This window comes from Athene noctua, chromosome 5 (genome assembly GCF_965140245.1).
Source record: "Athene noctua chromosome 5, bAthNoc1.hap1.1, whole genome shotgun sequence".
NCBI classification, from domain to species: domain Eukaryota; kingdom Metazoa; phylum Chordata; class Aves; order Strigiformes; family Strigidae; genus Athene; species Athene noctua.
The window spans coordinates 20,947,968-20,966,629 of NC_134041.1; the positions used below are offsets into that span (position 1 = coordinate 20,947,968).

General features: G+C 37.6%; 1 protein-coding gene across 1 annotated transcript in view; it reads right to left on the reverse strand.

Moving 5' to 3' along the window:
* Positions 1-18,662, reverse strand: part of DPYD (dihydropyrimidine dehydrogenase) — a 369,160-nt gene that overhangs the window by 251,833 nt on the left and 98,665 nt on the right. Inside the window, exon 4 of the mRNA XM_074907341.1 lies at positions 10,796-10,883. Coding sequence (XP_074763442.1) covers positions 10,796-10,883 — 88 coding nt within the window. The remainder of the gene's footprint in view (positions 1-10,795; positions 10,884-18,662) is intronic.

The following is an 18,662-nucleotide window of genomic DNA, read 5'->3' on the forward strand; positions in this document are numbered from 1 at the left end:
GCTAGTAGAATAATATATAAATATATTAAGTAATACTGACATTATTTAAATGTAACAACACGTTATATAACATTATGTCAAAGACACTGGAAAGAAAGTCAGAAATATTCTTGATTATGCAAAGATAAAACTTTTCTTTTTAGCTTGCAAAATAGTCAAAAGCATCTTCAGTCTGAGGTGGTTGTAGGATTTTTAGCGGCTTAACAAATCTACATTCAAAAACTACTGTGCCTGCATTATGTACTTGTAAATACTTTCTCCATTTCTAGGTCAACTGGGCAGTAGCTGAACTGTAACCCTTGGAAGTCTGACCAGAAAGTGCCAGTTAAATTATCAGTTCTTTACGACACAGGGAATTAAAAGCTTATTTTACACACCATCACTGCGGATATGCCTCTCCTTCACACCAGATCAGTAGTACCAATTGTCCCAGACCCATGATGAGAAGAGTAGATATTGCACTATTGAATTCTTTTTTGAACTCTTTTTCCTCAACCACATAATGATCAGGGAAAACACTTACTTTTTCCCTAAATAGCAAACCAGGGAACTGATTAAAGAAGTTATGTACAATTCACAACTTCACAGAATCTTCTCTTAAGAGGCATCATCAGGGAAAAGGCCAGGAGTGAACTGCAGTCTCATTTAGAGGAGGAGAACTACTGATGGCAGTTCTACATTTACACTACATTTACATTAATGATGCAACTAAACTAAACCATTTACACCTTACCTTTTCTTCTGTATAGTCAATATTTAATTGTAGACTCTACTTTCTTCATTTCACCACTCCTCCCACTGACTCTAAAATTCCCACCAAGGAAAGATGGGATAATGCTAGAGTTTCCTTTAAGGGCCAGAAGACAGTACAGTACCCCTTAAAATTAGCACACGGCTAAGGTTCTACAAGAGTTTCTTCAGTGAGAAATTAATGCTGGGATCTCATTCCAGCTTTCTCCAAACTAGCAATAACCAAGAGATTAAAAAACAGTATGTCTCCTTCCTCTTCCACCACCTCTTCCATATTCCAATCTTCAATAATCACTTTTTTTTATAACAATTATCTTTACCTCTCTGTCCCAGGACAGCTGATTCAGAACAGCCAAAAGATTCAGCCTTCAAACAATGTGAAGTATGTGGTCACAGCAGACCCTATGCAACACCTGCGAACTATGGCCTGTCAAGTAAGCTAATGTACGCGGAAGTGTTTATTCAAAGTGAACGCTACTGTGGTGACTGGTTACTGGTAAGGCACTTTATTATCCCCTGTTTTCATTTACTCCAATGTAAAGGAGTAGTAGTTAAACAGAAATTGTACATATTGGCAAATATTTTTGCTCTTCCAGGTGAATGATACTGTTTTGATATGCCAGAGGTTGTTAGAACCACTAAAAACAGCCAATAAAGACACTGTAAGCTCAATTCAGCAGCAAAACACAGAAGTCTAGTTATATCAGAGATGTGCCTGACACATAACCATGCAGAGAGTCAATGCAGGAGACCCATGTCTTTCTGAAGCAGCACTCAGAGACCAGCCTAGATACCTTACAGCATCTTAAGTGGCATGAGATGTCTGTTCCCCAGGCAATTACATCTAACCATTCCTTTTTTCCACTCTAAAGGAATAATTACAAACTAGGAGTGGGGATTTTTCTCACTAACTCAAAGACAAAATAGTTTTCAAAGAATTTTTGTTCAGTTTGATATTTCACTATATATGAGAGTTATATTTTCCCTTCCTGTGTAGTTCAGGATTTTTGTTTTTATTATCTTCAACTCTGGTTCAATGGGAATCATTACAACAATGTCCACTTTCATTTAAGTAATGTCATTAAGAATCTTCTACATTTTTAGGCTTTGTAATTAAAATCAATAAACAAAGCTAGTTACTATGGCTAGAATGCAAAGCTGTTAACTTCTTTTTAAAATTAATTTTATTACATATCTGTAAAGCATATTCTCACACTTGAGCTGTGCCACTACAGGCATTGTCAACAGAGCTGGCACATTTTATTTGTTTTGCAAGCTCAAACCAAACTTTGAGCACAGCTATGCTACAGAAAGACAGGTTATATTAAAATAGCAAGTGACTTCAGAGAGATGGGACTAGGGTCACTGTGGGTATAGGACTGAGATCATGGCTTATTGAGGGGATACCTAGGGAAACTTGTCTCAGAACAGGGGTAACCTGTCTCAATAAGGGGTAGGCTGGGATTGAAGTCCTGATGGGGTTAAGGCCAACTGCTGCTGAACTCTTAATTTGGGGAAAACATGATCTGGGAAGTTTTCTGATGTTGCTGTCATGATCATAAGTTGCTGCTGACAAAAAGAGGAACTGTGTCCTCCTTCAAATGAGGGTACAAAAGATATAGGGTACATATTACATTGCTAAATATTAAGTCATTAGATAGACTGTATCAAAGAGTATATATCTTCTAGTCTTAACACACAAAATAAATTTTAAAGATAAATTAAAAGACAGTCACACCTGAAGTCTAAATTGTTTCACTTATCTCTGGGAGCAGCAGGGCAATGCTTCACTAATGTGCTCCAACTTTGCTAAAGTGGACACCTCTAAAGAAGAAAGGGAAGTACAGGTTCAGTGCTGACGTTTTCTGTCTCCAACAAAAAGTCACCCTGGGTCAATTTTACCATTGGTAAACTTATAACATACTTGCAGAAGAGTTGCAGTTCCCTAATTCGCCTCTTCCACCTTCCACCAGCGTAACCACTGTTCCTATTGCCATTGATAACTGTCCATTAACAGTGAAAGGATACAGCCACATACTGCTACCATGACTGTGCAGTGGCTCGAAAGCAAGCCCATTTGCAACCTTCCTGATACCCAGGGCACAACTGAGCATGGAGACTGGGTTGTGGGCTGGACTTCAGAAGCCCAGCTCTGAGTTGCTTCATCTCTTTGTCCTTCCATTCTATTTAATCACAAATCCTGCCTTTACCATTTTGATTTATTATCTAACATATCAAACATGATTAGAGAAATGTTTTCTCATACTTGACAAAAACTGGCAGAGAAATACAGTACAGTCTAGTAAGTTACACTAAGTGGTGTTATACAAACTGTATTACAAAACTGCAAACCACTGTGCTACTACTGTAATAAATGAGAGTTCGTAGGGAATGTACAGTACTATATGTACAGTATCTTAAATGTTTAGCTACATGAACACTTTGTGCTTACATAACTTTTTCTTTAACCTGAAAACACATATTAGTGACTATTACATTTAACGGTGACATTAAAGATAGAATATTCATAAAATATTCACATTTTATAAAAAATTATTGATCACTTATTTCACAGAACCAGGGTGTAGTAAGCTGCATAGAAAATATACATGAGATGCAAACCTGGCAAGCTGGTAACTACTCACCACATGTTGTACATGAGAGAGGATCAGAATTAAAGGGAAGCTCTCTTCATTAAAATGATAAAGTTACTCCACTGCATGGAATGATGCAAGCTGCCTTAACAGTTTGGAGTAATTTTTTTGGATGTTGAAATAATAAGATGACTCAGTTGGCTAGTTTCTTACAAACGTCACAGAGGAAGCAAATTTAAAACTGGAATATTTCTGAATTTTTTAATGAGATAAATGCTTATGCCTTTGTTCATAGAATCTTTTTTCCCGTGCACTTCCATAGAAATAAATTAGTCTAACTAGATAGGATGTTTTGCGGTTTCCTACATCAAAATGTCAATAAATACTACATTGCTAACACAGGGAACAAAAACAAGCCTTAAATAGACATCAATAATCAGTGGAAACCAGGCAGAGGAGGATCTCCACATGTATCATTTGGAAGCATTATATAATTTGCATGCAAATGAGACTGTTTTTTACTTGAAAAAAACCTATTAAAACACATAGGATCAATACTGAGAGACCAGAAGAAATGGCATTTACTATCAGGAAATGCTTATAGCATCTTTTCTTTCATTTCAATTCAAGAGCTCTTTATATAAATTCATTATGCATCAGGGTGTTTTGATATTACAGTTTTCTCAAAAACAATGAAGAATATGCATTATTATGCTTTGTGTAATAAAAACAAAAACACTGACTTCATCGGGATTTTGGGACAGAGTGAATACTTTAAAAGAAAAGTAGAAAAAAGTGGTAATTTCCTTTTCATCCGGGTTTAGTTTAAAAGAAGGGAGACACAGCAAAAAATATGGGAAAATATCACCACTTCCTACCTTAGTTCATGTTCTGCAACGGCTTTAAAATTTACTCAAGATGTATGGGATTAAAATATTTTCACATACATATACACTATTTAAAGTACATTGTTATATAAGTAGCATTTTTCACATTGACACACACCAGTTCAAATATAACAAGAAACACCCCCAGTCTGTCAGGCCCCCCAAATACCTTCCAAAGAAGAATGAACAAAACATAACAGTAACTTATCAAATCATACATATTCTATATTATAATGCTGATGATTTTTAATCAATCCAGAAATCTTTCACATCATTTGACTTGTGTCATCATAACAGGACTGCAATTTCACACAGTGTCACTATCTTTTTATGAAAAAGAACGGAAGAAATATCTTGTACTGTCATTTTGTCCTTTGTAGTCTAGAATGTGAGAGATTCCTTAATTGACATAGTGTCATCGCAAAAGTCTATTCTACATAATTACACTATGGCAACTGAAACCAGCTGTCAGCCATTCCATTACACTAAGTACAAACAGACATCTCAAGAAAAGTCACTGTTTCAAGTGCATCAATTTAACACCATTACTACTTTTTCTTTTAAATGTTTTTTTTTTTGTATTTAGTGACCTGAAATATACAAAGATTAGCAGAGAAAGCTGAATAAAACAGCACTTTCAAAAACCTGGGGCCTCAAAGTAGTACTTAAAGATTAATTGTGATGCATATCTGTATATAATTATTACCAATCATCTAGCAGCATTCTGACTTCCACAATCCTTCATTGTATTAACAGTATCCCACTTACAATATTTTACATATGAACTGTGACTCATGATTTTCTACAGTCTTTGCAATGGCATATAGATGTCCTTTGTTAATTTACTCAGTTCCTCTGGCACAGAAAAACCATCATTCTGTTTCTCTCACCTGTCATAATCCTATGTCTCTCACCACCCTTTCTCCCATACAATCTTTCCTTCATTTCATTTTCTCTTAATGATTCCACAGCTTTTTGTCTCTTGCCTTCCTTTGTCTACTCACTTTTCCTTCTTTCTCATTTCTAGTATATCATCACAAACATTTTTTCCTTTAGTCCCTCAACCTCCCCAACTTCAGATTCACCCTTATCCCTTGGTATCCATCTCTATCTTCCAGTTTGTTTCCTCTCCCATTTCTCCCTTGGAAAACTGAATTTCCCTCTCGAAAAACCCACACACATTTCCTTCAGTTTCATTTAAACCTAAACATTCCTTCAAAGCTCTAAAACTTACACCTGTGTTCCGCAGCATTCTCTGTACTGTTCCTGGCATTCATTTCTCTCTCCCGCATTTCCCTACCAGCATATCGCACAGTCCAGGGACAACCTTTTATCAAGAGGGCAGCGTGGCTTTGCTGGTGTTGGAGGGTTTTTTTTTGTTTTCTGGTGGTTTTCTGTTTTTTTAAAGCGCTGGCCACCAGAAAGCTTACATCCACCTACAAAATCTGTTAGAAAATGGTTGACATGTCAGCTCAGACCAGTTTATTACTAAGGGATATGGGAGAAGATGGTCAGGAGAAAACTGCTAAATCAATGTCAGGAATCACTGTAATACTGCAAAACCTGAGATAAAAATGTGAGAGCTAGTAACAGAGGGCTACAGAGACAAAGTCTGATTTTTGAGTACTGATAACACAAAGTTACTTCTGAACCCCTAATTCTTCATTATAGACTCAGCCTATAAACACTGAGTCATTCACTCCTTATGCCTGTGCCATGTAACACAACTTAATATCCCCATGCCTAAACTACACCAACAGTTGTTTTTCAATGTGACTACTCAACCATACAGGTGTCTGATAACAAAAAGCTCCAAGGCTGTCTCACTGAACAGTACAAAGGTAGAGCATGTTGCTTTCTAATGGGCAGCTTCCTCTGGCACACACGTCTGCTTAACAGGAGGAAAGCTGGACAGGCTGCAAGTGTTCAGGCTGAGTTGCTTCTGGGAAGCTGTAGGATTTTCTGCTGATGTACAATATTTGCTTGTGAGAGCCCTAAAGGCTGATGGGTGCTGGAACTCCATTTTACCGAGTCCTCCTTGCTTTGACATACCAAGACAGGGAAAGGAGGATATAAAATCCTAAAATCATTCTTGGTACTTGTTCAATGGTAGGGAGGCAAAGCTTTCTACTGCAGCAGCTGAATACTTTTTTTGTGTGTGTTTTCTTTTTAAAGAAAAATAACTAAAATGGCACTTGTGTATTATAAAACAAAGAATATACACTTTGCAATGTGAAGGCTGTATTTAAAGAGATGAGAGCTGGAAGTCAGAATACTTGTTTTCCATCTTCTGATGTTTAGAAACAAAAGTAGTAATGTGTGCATGGTGAATTTGAAGTCTGGTCTCCAAGAGACACAATTGCAAGCAGTCTGTATGAACTGAGAAACAGACTGCAAAGACACAATAGAATAGATTGTACCTTTATAAAGTGGAGTTGTAATCCAGTTTGTATGGAAAAAGAGAATGGAAGTTGTGGCCTAAACTCTACTGAGTCACAGCAGCTAACACAATACAGCATAAGTGACATCCTTTTTCTCAAAGAGGCTCAAGGCTCATTGAGTCTGGCAATTCAATTACCCTCTCAACCCAGAAACAACCCCTCCTCCCCTGTCCCTCTTCCACTCCTGAGCTCAGGTCTAATGGCAGAACAGCCAGAACAGCTACACTGTGCATGGTCTGTAAATATCTGAAAAGCCTCAGGCTTAAGAGAACAAGAATCCCTGACCTTTTATGATTACTATAGCAGATTTCCAACAAAACAAACTACATACAATAGAGCTCTTAAATACCTGACAAAGTAATTCATTTTCAGTATGCTGTTGTCTAAATACTCTATATTAATAATGAATCATGTTTAAATAAATACCTGTGTGTAATACTGCTTACTGCTTACACAGGGATGAGGACACAGAATTTATTGAACTGAATCCCCTCTAAACAAGAGATGGGTAACCTACCGAAGGAAGTTTCTCAAGTGAGTGATGAAGAAAGATTCAGAAGCAGGACAGGGACTTCAATAAGCCTAGAAAGCATACCCCAACTTCCTGGATTTATTGACCTCAAATACCTGAATGCCCTATGGTTCACCTATTTATTTTGTCTAGAAGCTACCAGATATATTTATCAGGTTTTGGATTAAAAAAGGAAGTTTACTTACAAAGTGAAAAGAGCAAAAAAGATTTATCATTTTCAAAAGTATTTTCAGTGACATGTAAAATATCCTTGATCATGTGAAGCAAATACTTTTATGACAATAATGCAAAAATATTCAGTAAGCAGATTGCTGAATGATATCAAAATGATTATTTCAATAAAAGTTTAGGAAAATGCATAGCAAAGTGAAAAATTACTTTTCCATTAAAAGTAATGGAAAGTTCCATTAAAAACTTTCAAAATTGTAAATTAGAAGTTCTAGTGTGGTTTTAAAAAGCACACTGTTCTAGTTTTTTATCTGCTCTAAAAGCATATGGTGCAGGTACTCCAACCACCACAGCAGCAGAATGAAAGAGGGGAGAGCACACTGCAAGAGCAGCCATGACAGTGGGCTCTCACACAGGCTCTGCCAGGGTCATGATTTCAGGTGAATCATTTTAACTTTTGGTATCCCTCTCTCTACTTCAATCTTATTATATCTATTGATTGCTTGGCAGAAAGCAAGGATTTTCAAAGTGCAGTAGTGTAAAAGCAGTAGTACATACTTATACCTAGAAAAAAAAATCTTATTGATAAAGGAAACCAGAAGAATTTACTGTTACTTCTGAAGAACAGAATTTGTTATAAAATAAGTATGTTCTAGCAAAGGCACCACACACTAATTCATCAAAAGGAAAATTCAGCCTAGCAGACTGTAGCCATCAAGTCAAGGTCAGGTACCCTCTATGCATTGTTTATGTCCCTGAGAAGTTGCTTGGTACACGAATTACAGGAGGCACAGCCATTGACATGGAGGCCACAAATATGCAGGACTTCTGAGACTTGTTTCTCAGCCCATGACTTTGGCTATTTGCTAAGCATATCTGGTTGCAGGTTTTTCTCAATTCTAGTTTTTTGGGTTTAGTTGGCTCAGTTTGTTTTTTTGTTTGCTTATTTGTTTTTAAGGTCAGGATTAGAGTTGGTGAAGAGAAATGCTTCCACAACCATGCTATATTAGATTTCTTCTAATAGGTTAAGGAGAGAAAGTAAAGGGTAAAACTGTATATAAACTCACACTTGGAACTGGACTTCACAGAAGCAGTGCTGATTTTAGGCATGCAATTTCCCATCCTAAGATCTTGGCTAGCAAAAACACCTAGCTGACTTTTTATCCTGTGTGGAAATGTTTCCCGCTGTCTATGCAATTATCAGGCATCAACATGAGGTAAAAGCAGTTACCAAAACCATTGTATACCCTTTATAAAAACTAGTTTCAGAGTGGATACAGAAGATGTTGATAGATAGGGATAAGGTTCAAAAAGAAAGGCTGTAAGTACGTTTCAGTAATCTAAGATACTTCGATCTCCCTGTAAAGCACGTTAATTCTCCTGAGAGAATACCAGTATGCTGCACTTCTTTTCTAAAGCAGGATTTCCTGATAAAACAGTAAGGGATCAGGTGACCTGCTTAGGGCAAAACCAGCATCTAACCTAGCATTTGCAGCTTCCAAGATGATTAAAAAGAGTTATCATCAAGCAGTCCAAAGTCTATAGGGTTGATCCACCTCATCGACCATCTGACAGGTTAAGTCTAGCCCTATTAAAACTTGTAGGAGTGTACCCATTGGCTTCAGCAGGGTAAAGACTTCACTTCATACCATTGAGGCAGTTTCCTAAAATTATTCCAGTATAATTTTGCCAAAACGCAACTCTCAAAGCTCTGCAGTCACCCCACCTTGTTTTTCTCTGCTCTGTAATGTATTCACAGAATTCAGAATGAATCAACTGTTAAAATGACTTACCCTTTCTGCCAAGGCACAAAGGGGCATGGTATTTCTGAGGCTGAGTCTAAAAGACCCACCAAATTTACTGTTCCATGATGCTGCTAGTGTTAGTTCTTCTTCTGACATCTTCTGTTGCAGTCTTCAGTCCATCTTCCCTGGTTCCTTATTCCCATCTTTTATGTTTTGATAATCAAGCCCTTTTTCTTTCCTCAGGAACACATCACTCTATCCTACCCAAAGCAGTAGCATAACTATTCCATAATAAAAAAATACCATCCTCATAAAATTTGCTTTAGGTTTCCTAAACAAACTACAGCACAATGATGAGATGGGGACCAGCAGTTTCATTAGTGCCTTGTACCTTCTCTGTTCAATTTGCCTGCTTCACGATGCCTGGAAGAAATAATAAGCAGCAATATGCCACATACTATACTATGGTTGCAAACAGATGCCTACATTCGTGAAAATAAACACTGCAGTGACAGCATACAGATTATATAAGAAAACAGTCTATATGCAGATGCTGGGCACAATGCCAATAACTGTAAACCACATCAACACATAGTTATGTTAGGATTGATACATGTATTTTCATATCTCCTCTTATCCTAATGTTCCTTGTTAAGGTGCAGAATTTACCAGTGTCTTCTCTGTACAACATACAGTGCAGTAATGTGGCTGTTAACTTGCACACGGCAGTGCTGCTGTTGCCCACTTCACTCCAGCTTTACCTGTGTTGTCCCTTTCAGCTGTATCTAACAGTGAGACATGTTAGAGCATAAAATGCAGCCAGAAAATCTTTGTAGCACGCCCAGTAGATTATCAGTCTAGTTGGGCTCATACAGACAAATAAATCATATGGCAGCTAATGATTCCACAGATGGGAAGTAAGTTTTAAAAGGTATGGGGCAATCAATACCCAGTCATCTTTATGCTATCCCAGACAGCCTAATTAATCTTGTCATATCAACTTCACAGTCATCTTTATTTATTTCTATTTCTGTTATAAGTAATTTGTAAACCCCTAGTTAGAATAATGTTTTTAAGATTTCATTATGATTATAGTATAATAGCCTATTAAGAAAGGAAAAGGTACAGTACCTCCAAAGAGGGGGTTCAATTTATTCTTGTACTATGTTATTAATAGTCGAAGTGACTGACTACATTTCCATTAACCAGAGCCTCTTACTATAAACTACAAGAAAATATTCCTTGAGATGATCACCTTCATGAGAAATTTCCGCCCAAAGCAAATTTAATCTATAATCCCTTCTTTAAAAAAAGAAAACATTTAATGGAAGAACAGTTTTATAACTGTAATATCTCAAGTAACAGCAAAGTTAAATAATTACAGTGCAATGCTCAGTTTTTTGAGCATCATTGTATTTGAAAACCATCAAAACCAAAAACTCTATAGAAAAAGTGACATGAAGAAATAGATTTGCACTATACACTGTCTGTCTGGGCACAGAACAGCAGCAAAACTGATTAAAAATTAGCTGAGTGTTGAACTTTAAAGCATCTGTTGTAAACACTATTTTTTTTTTTAAGACTTTACAAAGATAAGCCTTAAAATGCAATCTCACTAACAGAACTGCAAGTAACTGCTGTTATTTGCTTCCATGTACTACTGCAAGTCTGATTTTACCTTATTCGCAATACTTGTGATGAATGACTTGATGTCCAAATTAGTTGGGCAACTCTTCTGACAGGGGGCATCTGCACACTTTAAGCATCTACAGGAATAAAAGAAAATGTGTCAAGGAGACATGGAATACAAATGTTGCCAATAGCATAAGGTTTTTCAAGTTAGCATAGTAGAAGATAAGCCACAAAGGAGTAATACAGAGCATTTTCATAAAATTTTTATTTAAAACCTCAGAGCGCTACATGATTATTACTGACTTCCATTCCACACTGATTGGTTACATTCTGTTGACTCCATTTTACAAAGGAAGGCAGTAGGGTGCAGTTACAAACATAGGGACTACACATGTCTGACTATTAGGAAACATCTAATTACACAGAAGTAATTTTTTCCCTGGAATACAAGATTGCTAAACTCCTGGCCATTTCATTTTTCTATCTGAAAAACATCTGTGCTGTGAATCTGAATTTATTAATGAAGTTCTGGAAGTGTCACTGTGGATTAAATTCTAGATGTTGGACAATCAGACACAGAATCATAGAATGTTTTGGGTTGGAAAGGACCTTAAAGATCACCTAGTTCCAGCCCCCTGCCATGGGCAGGGACACCTTCCACCAGCCCAGGTTGCTCAAAGCCCCGTCCAACCTGGCCTTGAACACTCCCAGGGAGGGGGCAGCCACAGCTTCTCTGGGCAACCTGTGCCAGTGTCTCACCACCCTCACAGTAAAGAATTTATTCCTTATATCTAATCTAAATCTACTCTCTCTCAGTTTAAAATCGTTACCCCTCATCCTATCCCTCCACTCCCTGATAAAGAGCTCCTCCCCATCTTTACTGTATGTCCCCTTTAAGTACTGGAAGGCCGCTATAAGATCTCCCCAGAGCCTTCTCTTCTCCAGGCTGAACAACCCCAACTCCCTCAGCCTGTCCTCACAGGGGAGGTGCTCCAGTCCCCTGATCATCTTCATGGCGTCCCAAGCAGCTCTATGTTCTTCTGATGTTGGAGGCCACAGAACTGGACACAGGACTCCAGGTGGGGTCTCATGAGAGAGGAGTAGAGGAGGATAATCCCCTCCCTCGACCTGCTGGCCACACTTCTCTTGATGCAGCCCAGGATACAGTTGGGTTTCTGGGCTGTGAGCTCCCATTACTGGCTCATAGTCAGTTTTCCATCTACTACATCTCCCAAGTGCTTCTCCTTAGGGCTGCTCTCAATCCACTCATCACCCAGTCTGTATTTGTGCTTGGGATTGCCCTGACCCATGTGCAGGACCTTGCACTTGGCCTTGTTGACCTTCATGAGGTTTGCCCAGGCCCACCTCTCCAGCCTGTCCGGGTCTCTCTGGATGCCATCCTTTCCCTCCAGTGTGTCAACCACCACACAGCTTGGTGCTGTCGGCAAACTCACAGAGGGTGCACTCAATCCAACTGTCCATGTTACCAACGATGTTAAACAGCGCTGGTCTCAACACTGACCCCCAAGGAATGCCATACGACAGCAACAGTATTTCCACAGTGGAAGGAATTACTTTGTACTGTATGTGCTAAAGCATAAGAATGGCTGACAAATTTTCAAACCACTTTTCTACAAGTTCCCAGTGATATGTCTGTGACCTCTGAAAACAATTCAGTAATCTTATGCATACTTCCAACTAAAATCCCCAAGACCCTCTTCTTGTCATCTCTAATAATAAAACCTAACTGTATTAAAACATACTAAGTAACAAAAATTTATTGTCTGTTCCTGCATAGTCATCCATGGTTGCTTGCCCAAGTCCCATCTAAGGATTAAACCCTCAGAGCAGTCTATGCAAATTGCAGTAAGCAAACCTAACAAAAAAAAAAAAGTCTGCTGAAGAGTAAAATGGTTCTCTATTAAACACAAAGGTATTTGTACACACTTTTGGTTTTACATATAAATGATTATCACAGGTCAAATGCCACACTACTAAGTATCTCAGAATTCATTAAGTTATTCCAGATGCTCTTTCAATATTGTTTTACTAACATTCAGAATTTATGTAAATTGTGGTTTTAACAATCTATGGAAAATCAAATAAAGTTTGCTTTTTGCATATTATCTCAGCACAACTACTTACATAGATTCCACAAGTCCACCTTAATTATTGTTATTTAGTGATAGATAACACTGGAACTGGCTAGGGCAGAATATTTTCAAACACAGAAAGACTGCAAGAAGCCTATGGACTACACACAAAAAAATTAAGAGCATATTAAAAGTAAATGCCTGAAATACCTAGAGAAAAACTGGCCTTTGTCAATCGCACGCATTGCTTTTTTTTTTAATTTTTCTTTTTTTTTTTGCTTGTTTTTTCAATTAAGGGTGGAATAAGAGAGAAGGCAAAGTCATTTAAGTAAAAGATTAATTAGTCTTTCATCTTCCTATTCATTATCATCTAGCTGTGTATTGCTGACACCATAGCACCAGCAAATCTGAAGGCACAAGTGGTAGTGTCTGTTTGGATTTTCTCACAGAACTAGTCATAGGGGAAAGGTCCCAGAGGAAGTATTTAAAGGAAAACGGGTCTCACAGGCTGCAAAAGCTGGCAAATCTGATAAAGCCAAATCCAGGTTCAACACCATAGTGGGTTACTAGTTCAACTAGTCGGGATGTCAGAGGGCTCTGCCAGAAGAGCACCAGCAGGTTTAGCTGTGGCCATTAAATATACCGCTGCCCAGCACTACCCACTGACAGGCACACATTAGAAATGCCTTAACAAGCCAAGGCCGGCCAGTGGGAATTTCAAAGGGTTGATGTGGCCAGAGCACCGAGTCAAAAGAATGCTCTTAGCATTCTAAGCAGACTGAAACACAGCAAAGTTTTAGTACTGGAAACCAGAAAAGAAGGAGATACACTAGACAAAACACACCACTATGAAGGCTCAGATGATCATAGTGCCTGTGTATGCAGTAAGGAAATAACAGAAGTGGAAAAACACGCATTTAAAAAAAAGACAATTCCATTGTGACTTCTTGCTCTTCACTTTCCTAAATGTGGTTTCCTTTAAAACACAACAGTCCTGTATCCAAGACCGAAAGAATTGCACTTCACATAAAATACATGTCTGTGGATTATATATAGAACAATCTCATGTCAAAACTGACTAGAATGGCACCTAGTATAAGCAGTGTACAGATTACCCATTGTGGCTAGCAAGCATCTTTACCAAATTACTTCTCTTTTGATTTTTGAGCTGGTTCAGAAATAACAGCTGTTGAAAATGTCAGCTACTGGGGGGGTGGGTAGCACAAACTTGAATGTGAGCTTTGAGGAGGAGGGGAGGGTGCCATGAATATGCCAGTCCAGACTTTCTCTTATAATAATACCATCTTCCGATTCTCTGAGCACTCTGCAGACTAAAGTGCACCAGGCTGCCATTAATCCCACTTATCACCCTGACAGCTCAGTAATTACACTCCCGCTATAGCTAGGTACTGTAAGGTACTGTAGTCCTAATAAAACATCAAGCACTGTGCAGAATGCATGCTGGTGAGGTGTTTTATTAAACTTGGGGGGGTTGATCATCAAGTGACATTAGTGTTGACCTATTTTCCTATCTGACAATAAATTATTCTTTGACCATACCATAATAGATATTACAGAGTGCATTTACTTTACCAAGCAGAAAAGGTATTGCATTCTGGTGAACCAGACAAAAAGCATAAATAAAATAATAGAATCACCCACCAGAAAGTTATTACATAAATTGCTGCAAGTGATTGATCCTTTCAGAAATCACAGGCAAAATACCATGCTTAAGGGAATACACTGCCAATTACCATGAACTTCAATTCCACATGCATGTCCCCATTTGAAGAGACAGTATTACACTTTTTTCCTTTTTCTGTTAACTGTCCTCCCACCCTATGAAACCCCACCTTTCATTTTACAAGGTTATTCCATTACTATGTTTTTAGTTCAAAATAATGTAAACAACAAACTATAAATTTAGATCAAATTTCTCTTAATTCACCTGCTAGCTCCTACCAAATTGAAATTAAGAGCTACATGCTCACTATTAAAACAAACAAACAAAATACAACCCACCAAAATGAAACAGCCATGTTTTTAGGTGTTATACTATTCTGGACTGCACATAAATATAGACCATCACGCAAAGCCAGACCTATGCTAATCTCAGAGTATGTATCTCAGCATTTCTTAGTAAAAACGCAGAAAAAATCCTTCCAATTATCAGAAAACACCCTTTTATCAATATTTCCCCTATTTTTTCATGGAACAGCATCTCCTTTAAAAAGATATAGGCAATTCTGAATCTTAAAAGATACCATATTCACTTCATATGCATATTACTTTCTGTGTAAAAGACAACACCATAGTCATTGCACCACTAAACCCCAACTTGAGGAACTCAAAGAAAAGGAATGATATTTACCATTTTGGAATCACTTAGCTGTTGATTCAACTCAGTCTCATTGTGAAATGGTAAATTAAGTTAGACATAAAACCCCTACAAATGCTATGCAAGTATAGCATATTTATATAAATATTTATGCAAATATCATTTGGCATAGCTTTATAGACATGCCTGTGAGTATATAATGACAGAAATTCATGTTTCACACACATCTAAGCTCAAAATTTACATCTCTTACTGAATAGTGTTAAATTATACATATGTATCCCCAGTGAACTTAAAATCTTTAACTTCTTATTTCTAAACATTGCAACACTAAAGTTATTTATTGTTTAAGGTGTGCGTGCTCATGAATCTCTTTCAGGCACAAAATAATGCATGTGAAGGATACTTATGCAGTAGCCCAACATTATCAGCTATCAGGTTTGTACCTATCAGTTTTGTCAGTGCAAAATAAAACACCTAAAACCATGCATGTACACATAAAAACTCATTCAATCAGCCTCCAATAGCATGGGTACTAATTAAAAAAATAAAACAATAACAAAAACACAAAACACATAACACAGAGAGCAGTAGATTACAAACATCTGAGGCCAATAAGAGGAAAGGGCACTTCAAAAGTAGTCTTTTTTTTTTTTTCATGTAATAAAAAAGAAAAATGGAATAGACAAATAAAAGTTGTAAATTTCTGGAACACATACTACCCATTGGGAGAAAACATGCAAGAAACCATGAGGTATGTCTAAGCATAAAAAAGGAATAGAAAGCAAATGAGGAAAAGAAAGGATAAAAAAGTAAGACATTTCTGTACCAAAATCTTTCCCTTAGGACAAAATGATACCAGAAACTAGCTCCCTACTCTTGCATACAGAAGAGAAAAGGAAGCCACAGCCAAGACTAATTTCCAATTTATAGTTTTCATTGTTCAATTGTTGAAATATTACCCAGTATTTTATTTTAAAGTTAAAATATCTGACCAAGAGATAGTCTCATTTCTAGGTCTAGACCAGCTCTTTAAACATTTTTGCTTCTAAACAAAGAAGGGCAATTTAGTTACATCATTACCTAAAATTGCAGCAAACGATTGTCTATCTAACTAGCAATAATACTACCTGAAGTGCAATCACATGTATGCTGAAAGGCCGGGGTGAAACAGATAATCTGGAGTAATATTCCACAACAGATCATTGCTAAAAACCTATCAAATTTTCATATATCACGGAACAAGCCAAATAACATTTATTGTGGTTACTGTTGACAAAGGTTTGAAGCAGATTAAACCCTAATCCATTCATGTGAGTTTCTGCAGGACATAAACATTCATTTGGAAAATAGGCTTCCAGCTCTACTATTTGTAGAGGTTTCTAAAACTTTATCCACTACTCAGAGAAATAGCCCAGATACCCACATGACAGTTTTACACAGGTTTGATAATTATGTTCTGTATACACTTCCTGAGGGTTTGGTCAATTTTAAGACAACAGCAGAGATGATTCCACCTAATGAACTAGAGGCCAGTTTGCACAGGAGACCCAACTCTGATGACAAGACTGTTCTTGATTCCAAGCCTCTTGCACCACTCTCTAAACCCTGAGTTGGGCATGGTAAACAGTGGAATAAGAAAGTCACATGTAAGGAAGAATTAAATCTATAATTTTCAAATAAATCTATAATTCCCAGGTTGAATGCCCATTGCCTTTGATGACAGAAACTAAGAGCATCACATAAATTTTTCTCTTGAGGTTCAATTCTTTAACCACTTATGGCTAATCTTGCAGAATTTAGGTTCTCTTCTCCCTGTTTGCTGTACAGGGTCAAGGACAACCCCTAAACAGAGATTTTGACATATATACACTCATTTTAAAAAGATGTCAGGATAAAAATCCTCTACTACAATGGGAAGTCATTGGTGAGAACTTACTGCTGTCAGCTGTAAAAAACCAAGAGATTTGCTGCCATTATGTTCTTTATAAAAACCCCAAACACTCAAAACTAACAATTAAACAAAAAATCCTGTGCCCTTTTGTCTTCCTGTTCATTACACTTCACAATGGATAGAAAAATATTATAAAGCAATAGGGAGATTTTGTTTCCAGGTTTAAATACCAAAACACAGTAACAGCTGATATACAGGCTTGATGAGTACCAAAGACAAATGATACTTAGAGGAATATTTGTTTTCATTCAAAGTCAAGAAGCAGAAGGGACTCTCACACGCAAGGCTGAGAACTCTGTTGTGTATGTGCAATGCAACAATGAAGACAAAATAATCTTAAATTAGAATCAACTCTAAATATATAATTTTAGACCATAGGAGAAACTGATAATAATCCCCAGGAAATGTCTCTGAACACAAAGGGCATTAGAAACTGTATAAAAGGCAGTGAACACAGACTATACAAACAAGCAGTTATTATGGTCCTGGATATGCAATACTGGAAAGACAAGTGCCCAGCCTGTTAGCAATGCACAGGAACCACAAGAATAAACACATTCAGTATCATGCTAATTTGCAATACTAGTTCATATCTGAAGAAAGCAGCAGACTCCTACATCATCACTGTTGCCTCTTCAATCACCTGGGATTCCTGTGAGCCTTCTACAGTCCTACAGAAAACAGGACGACTTCTCTATCAGCAAGTTAAGATAAGCAAGTTAAGGAAGCAAATTTTAAATAGAGGCACTCTACAGGATTAGACAGATAGGACATTGCTGCTGGTAGCTACAGGAGGTGTAAGGGAGGTGGTTTTTATTGAAAGGAAGAAATGCTCAGAGTTGAAAGTTAGTCTTCAGACACAAAAACCTCATACCTAGTGCAGAATAATGGCACTTACAGACAAGGTTATTTTCAGACACTTAAGAGGTAGTGAATCATATGGACATGGACTCCATTCCATTCATCAATGACTTAGCTTTCTCTTTTCTTCTTCTGGCGCTCTACAAGACCATAATTCTTCGTTTCTCATCTATTTTTGAATCCCCCTTCCGTGCAGCAACTCTCCTCTCCCCTTTGCATCTTCTTGGCTGTCTTCCTGTTTTCTGAAGTCTTTTTTCCCCATTCATCTGAAACTTCTCCACTTGTCTGTCCTGTAACTTTCTATCATTCTTCAGCATAATTCCATTTTAATGAATAACGTTGATAACAAAAAAACCCCATGACCCCATGTCTGCCAACAGGTATTTACAACAGTGGTGCAGGAAGAGTGTGCACCAGTCACTTTTCAATTCATCTTCTGAGTTTTTGCTACCCACCATCCAGCCCTTCAGAATGTCCATTTCCGGTAGGCTCCTGCACTAAAACTGCCCTTGCCTAGTGCCATCTCTTTCGCATACTCAGGATCGTGCTGTCTCAGTCTGTGATCAGACATATGCTACTAGAAAAGTAGGTTGGTGGGATTTCCTCTTAAACACTTGCTGAATGGTGGGAACACAGCCAGGCAGAGCTCTGCAGTCAGCTCAGAGGC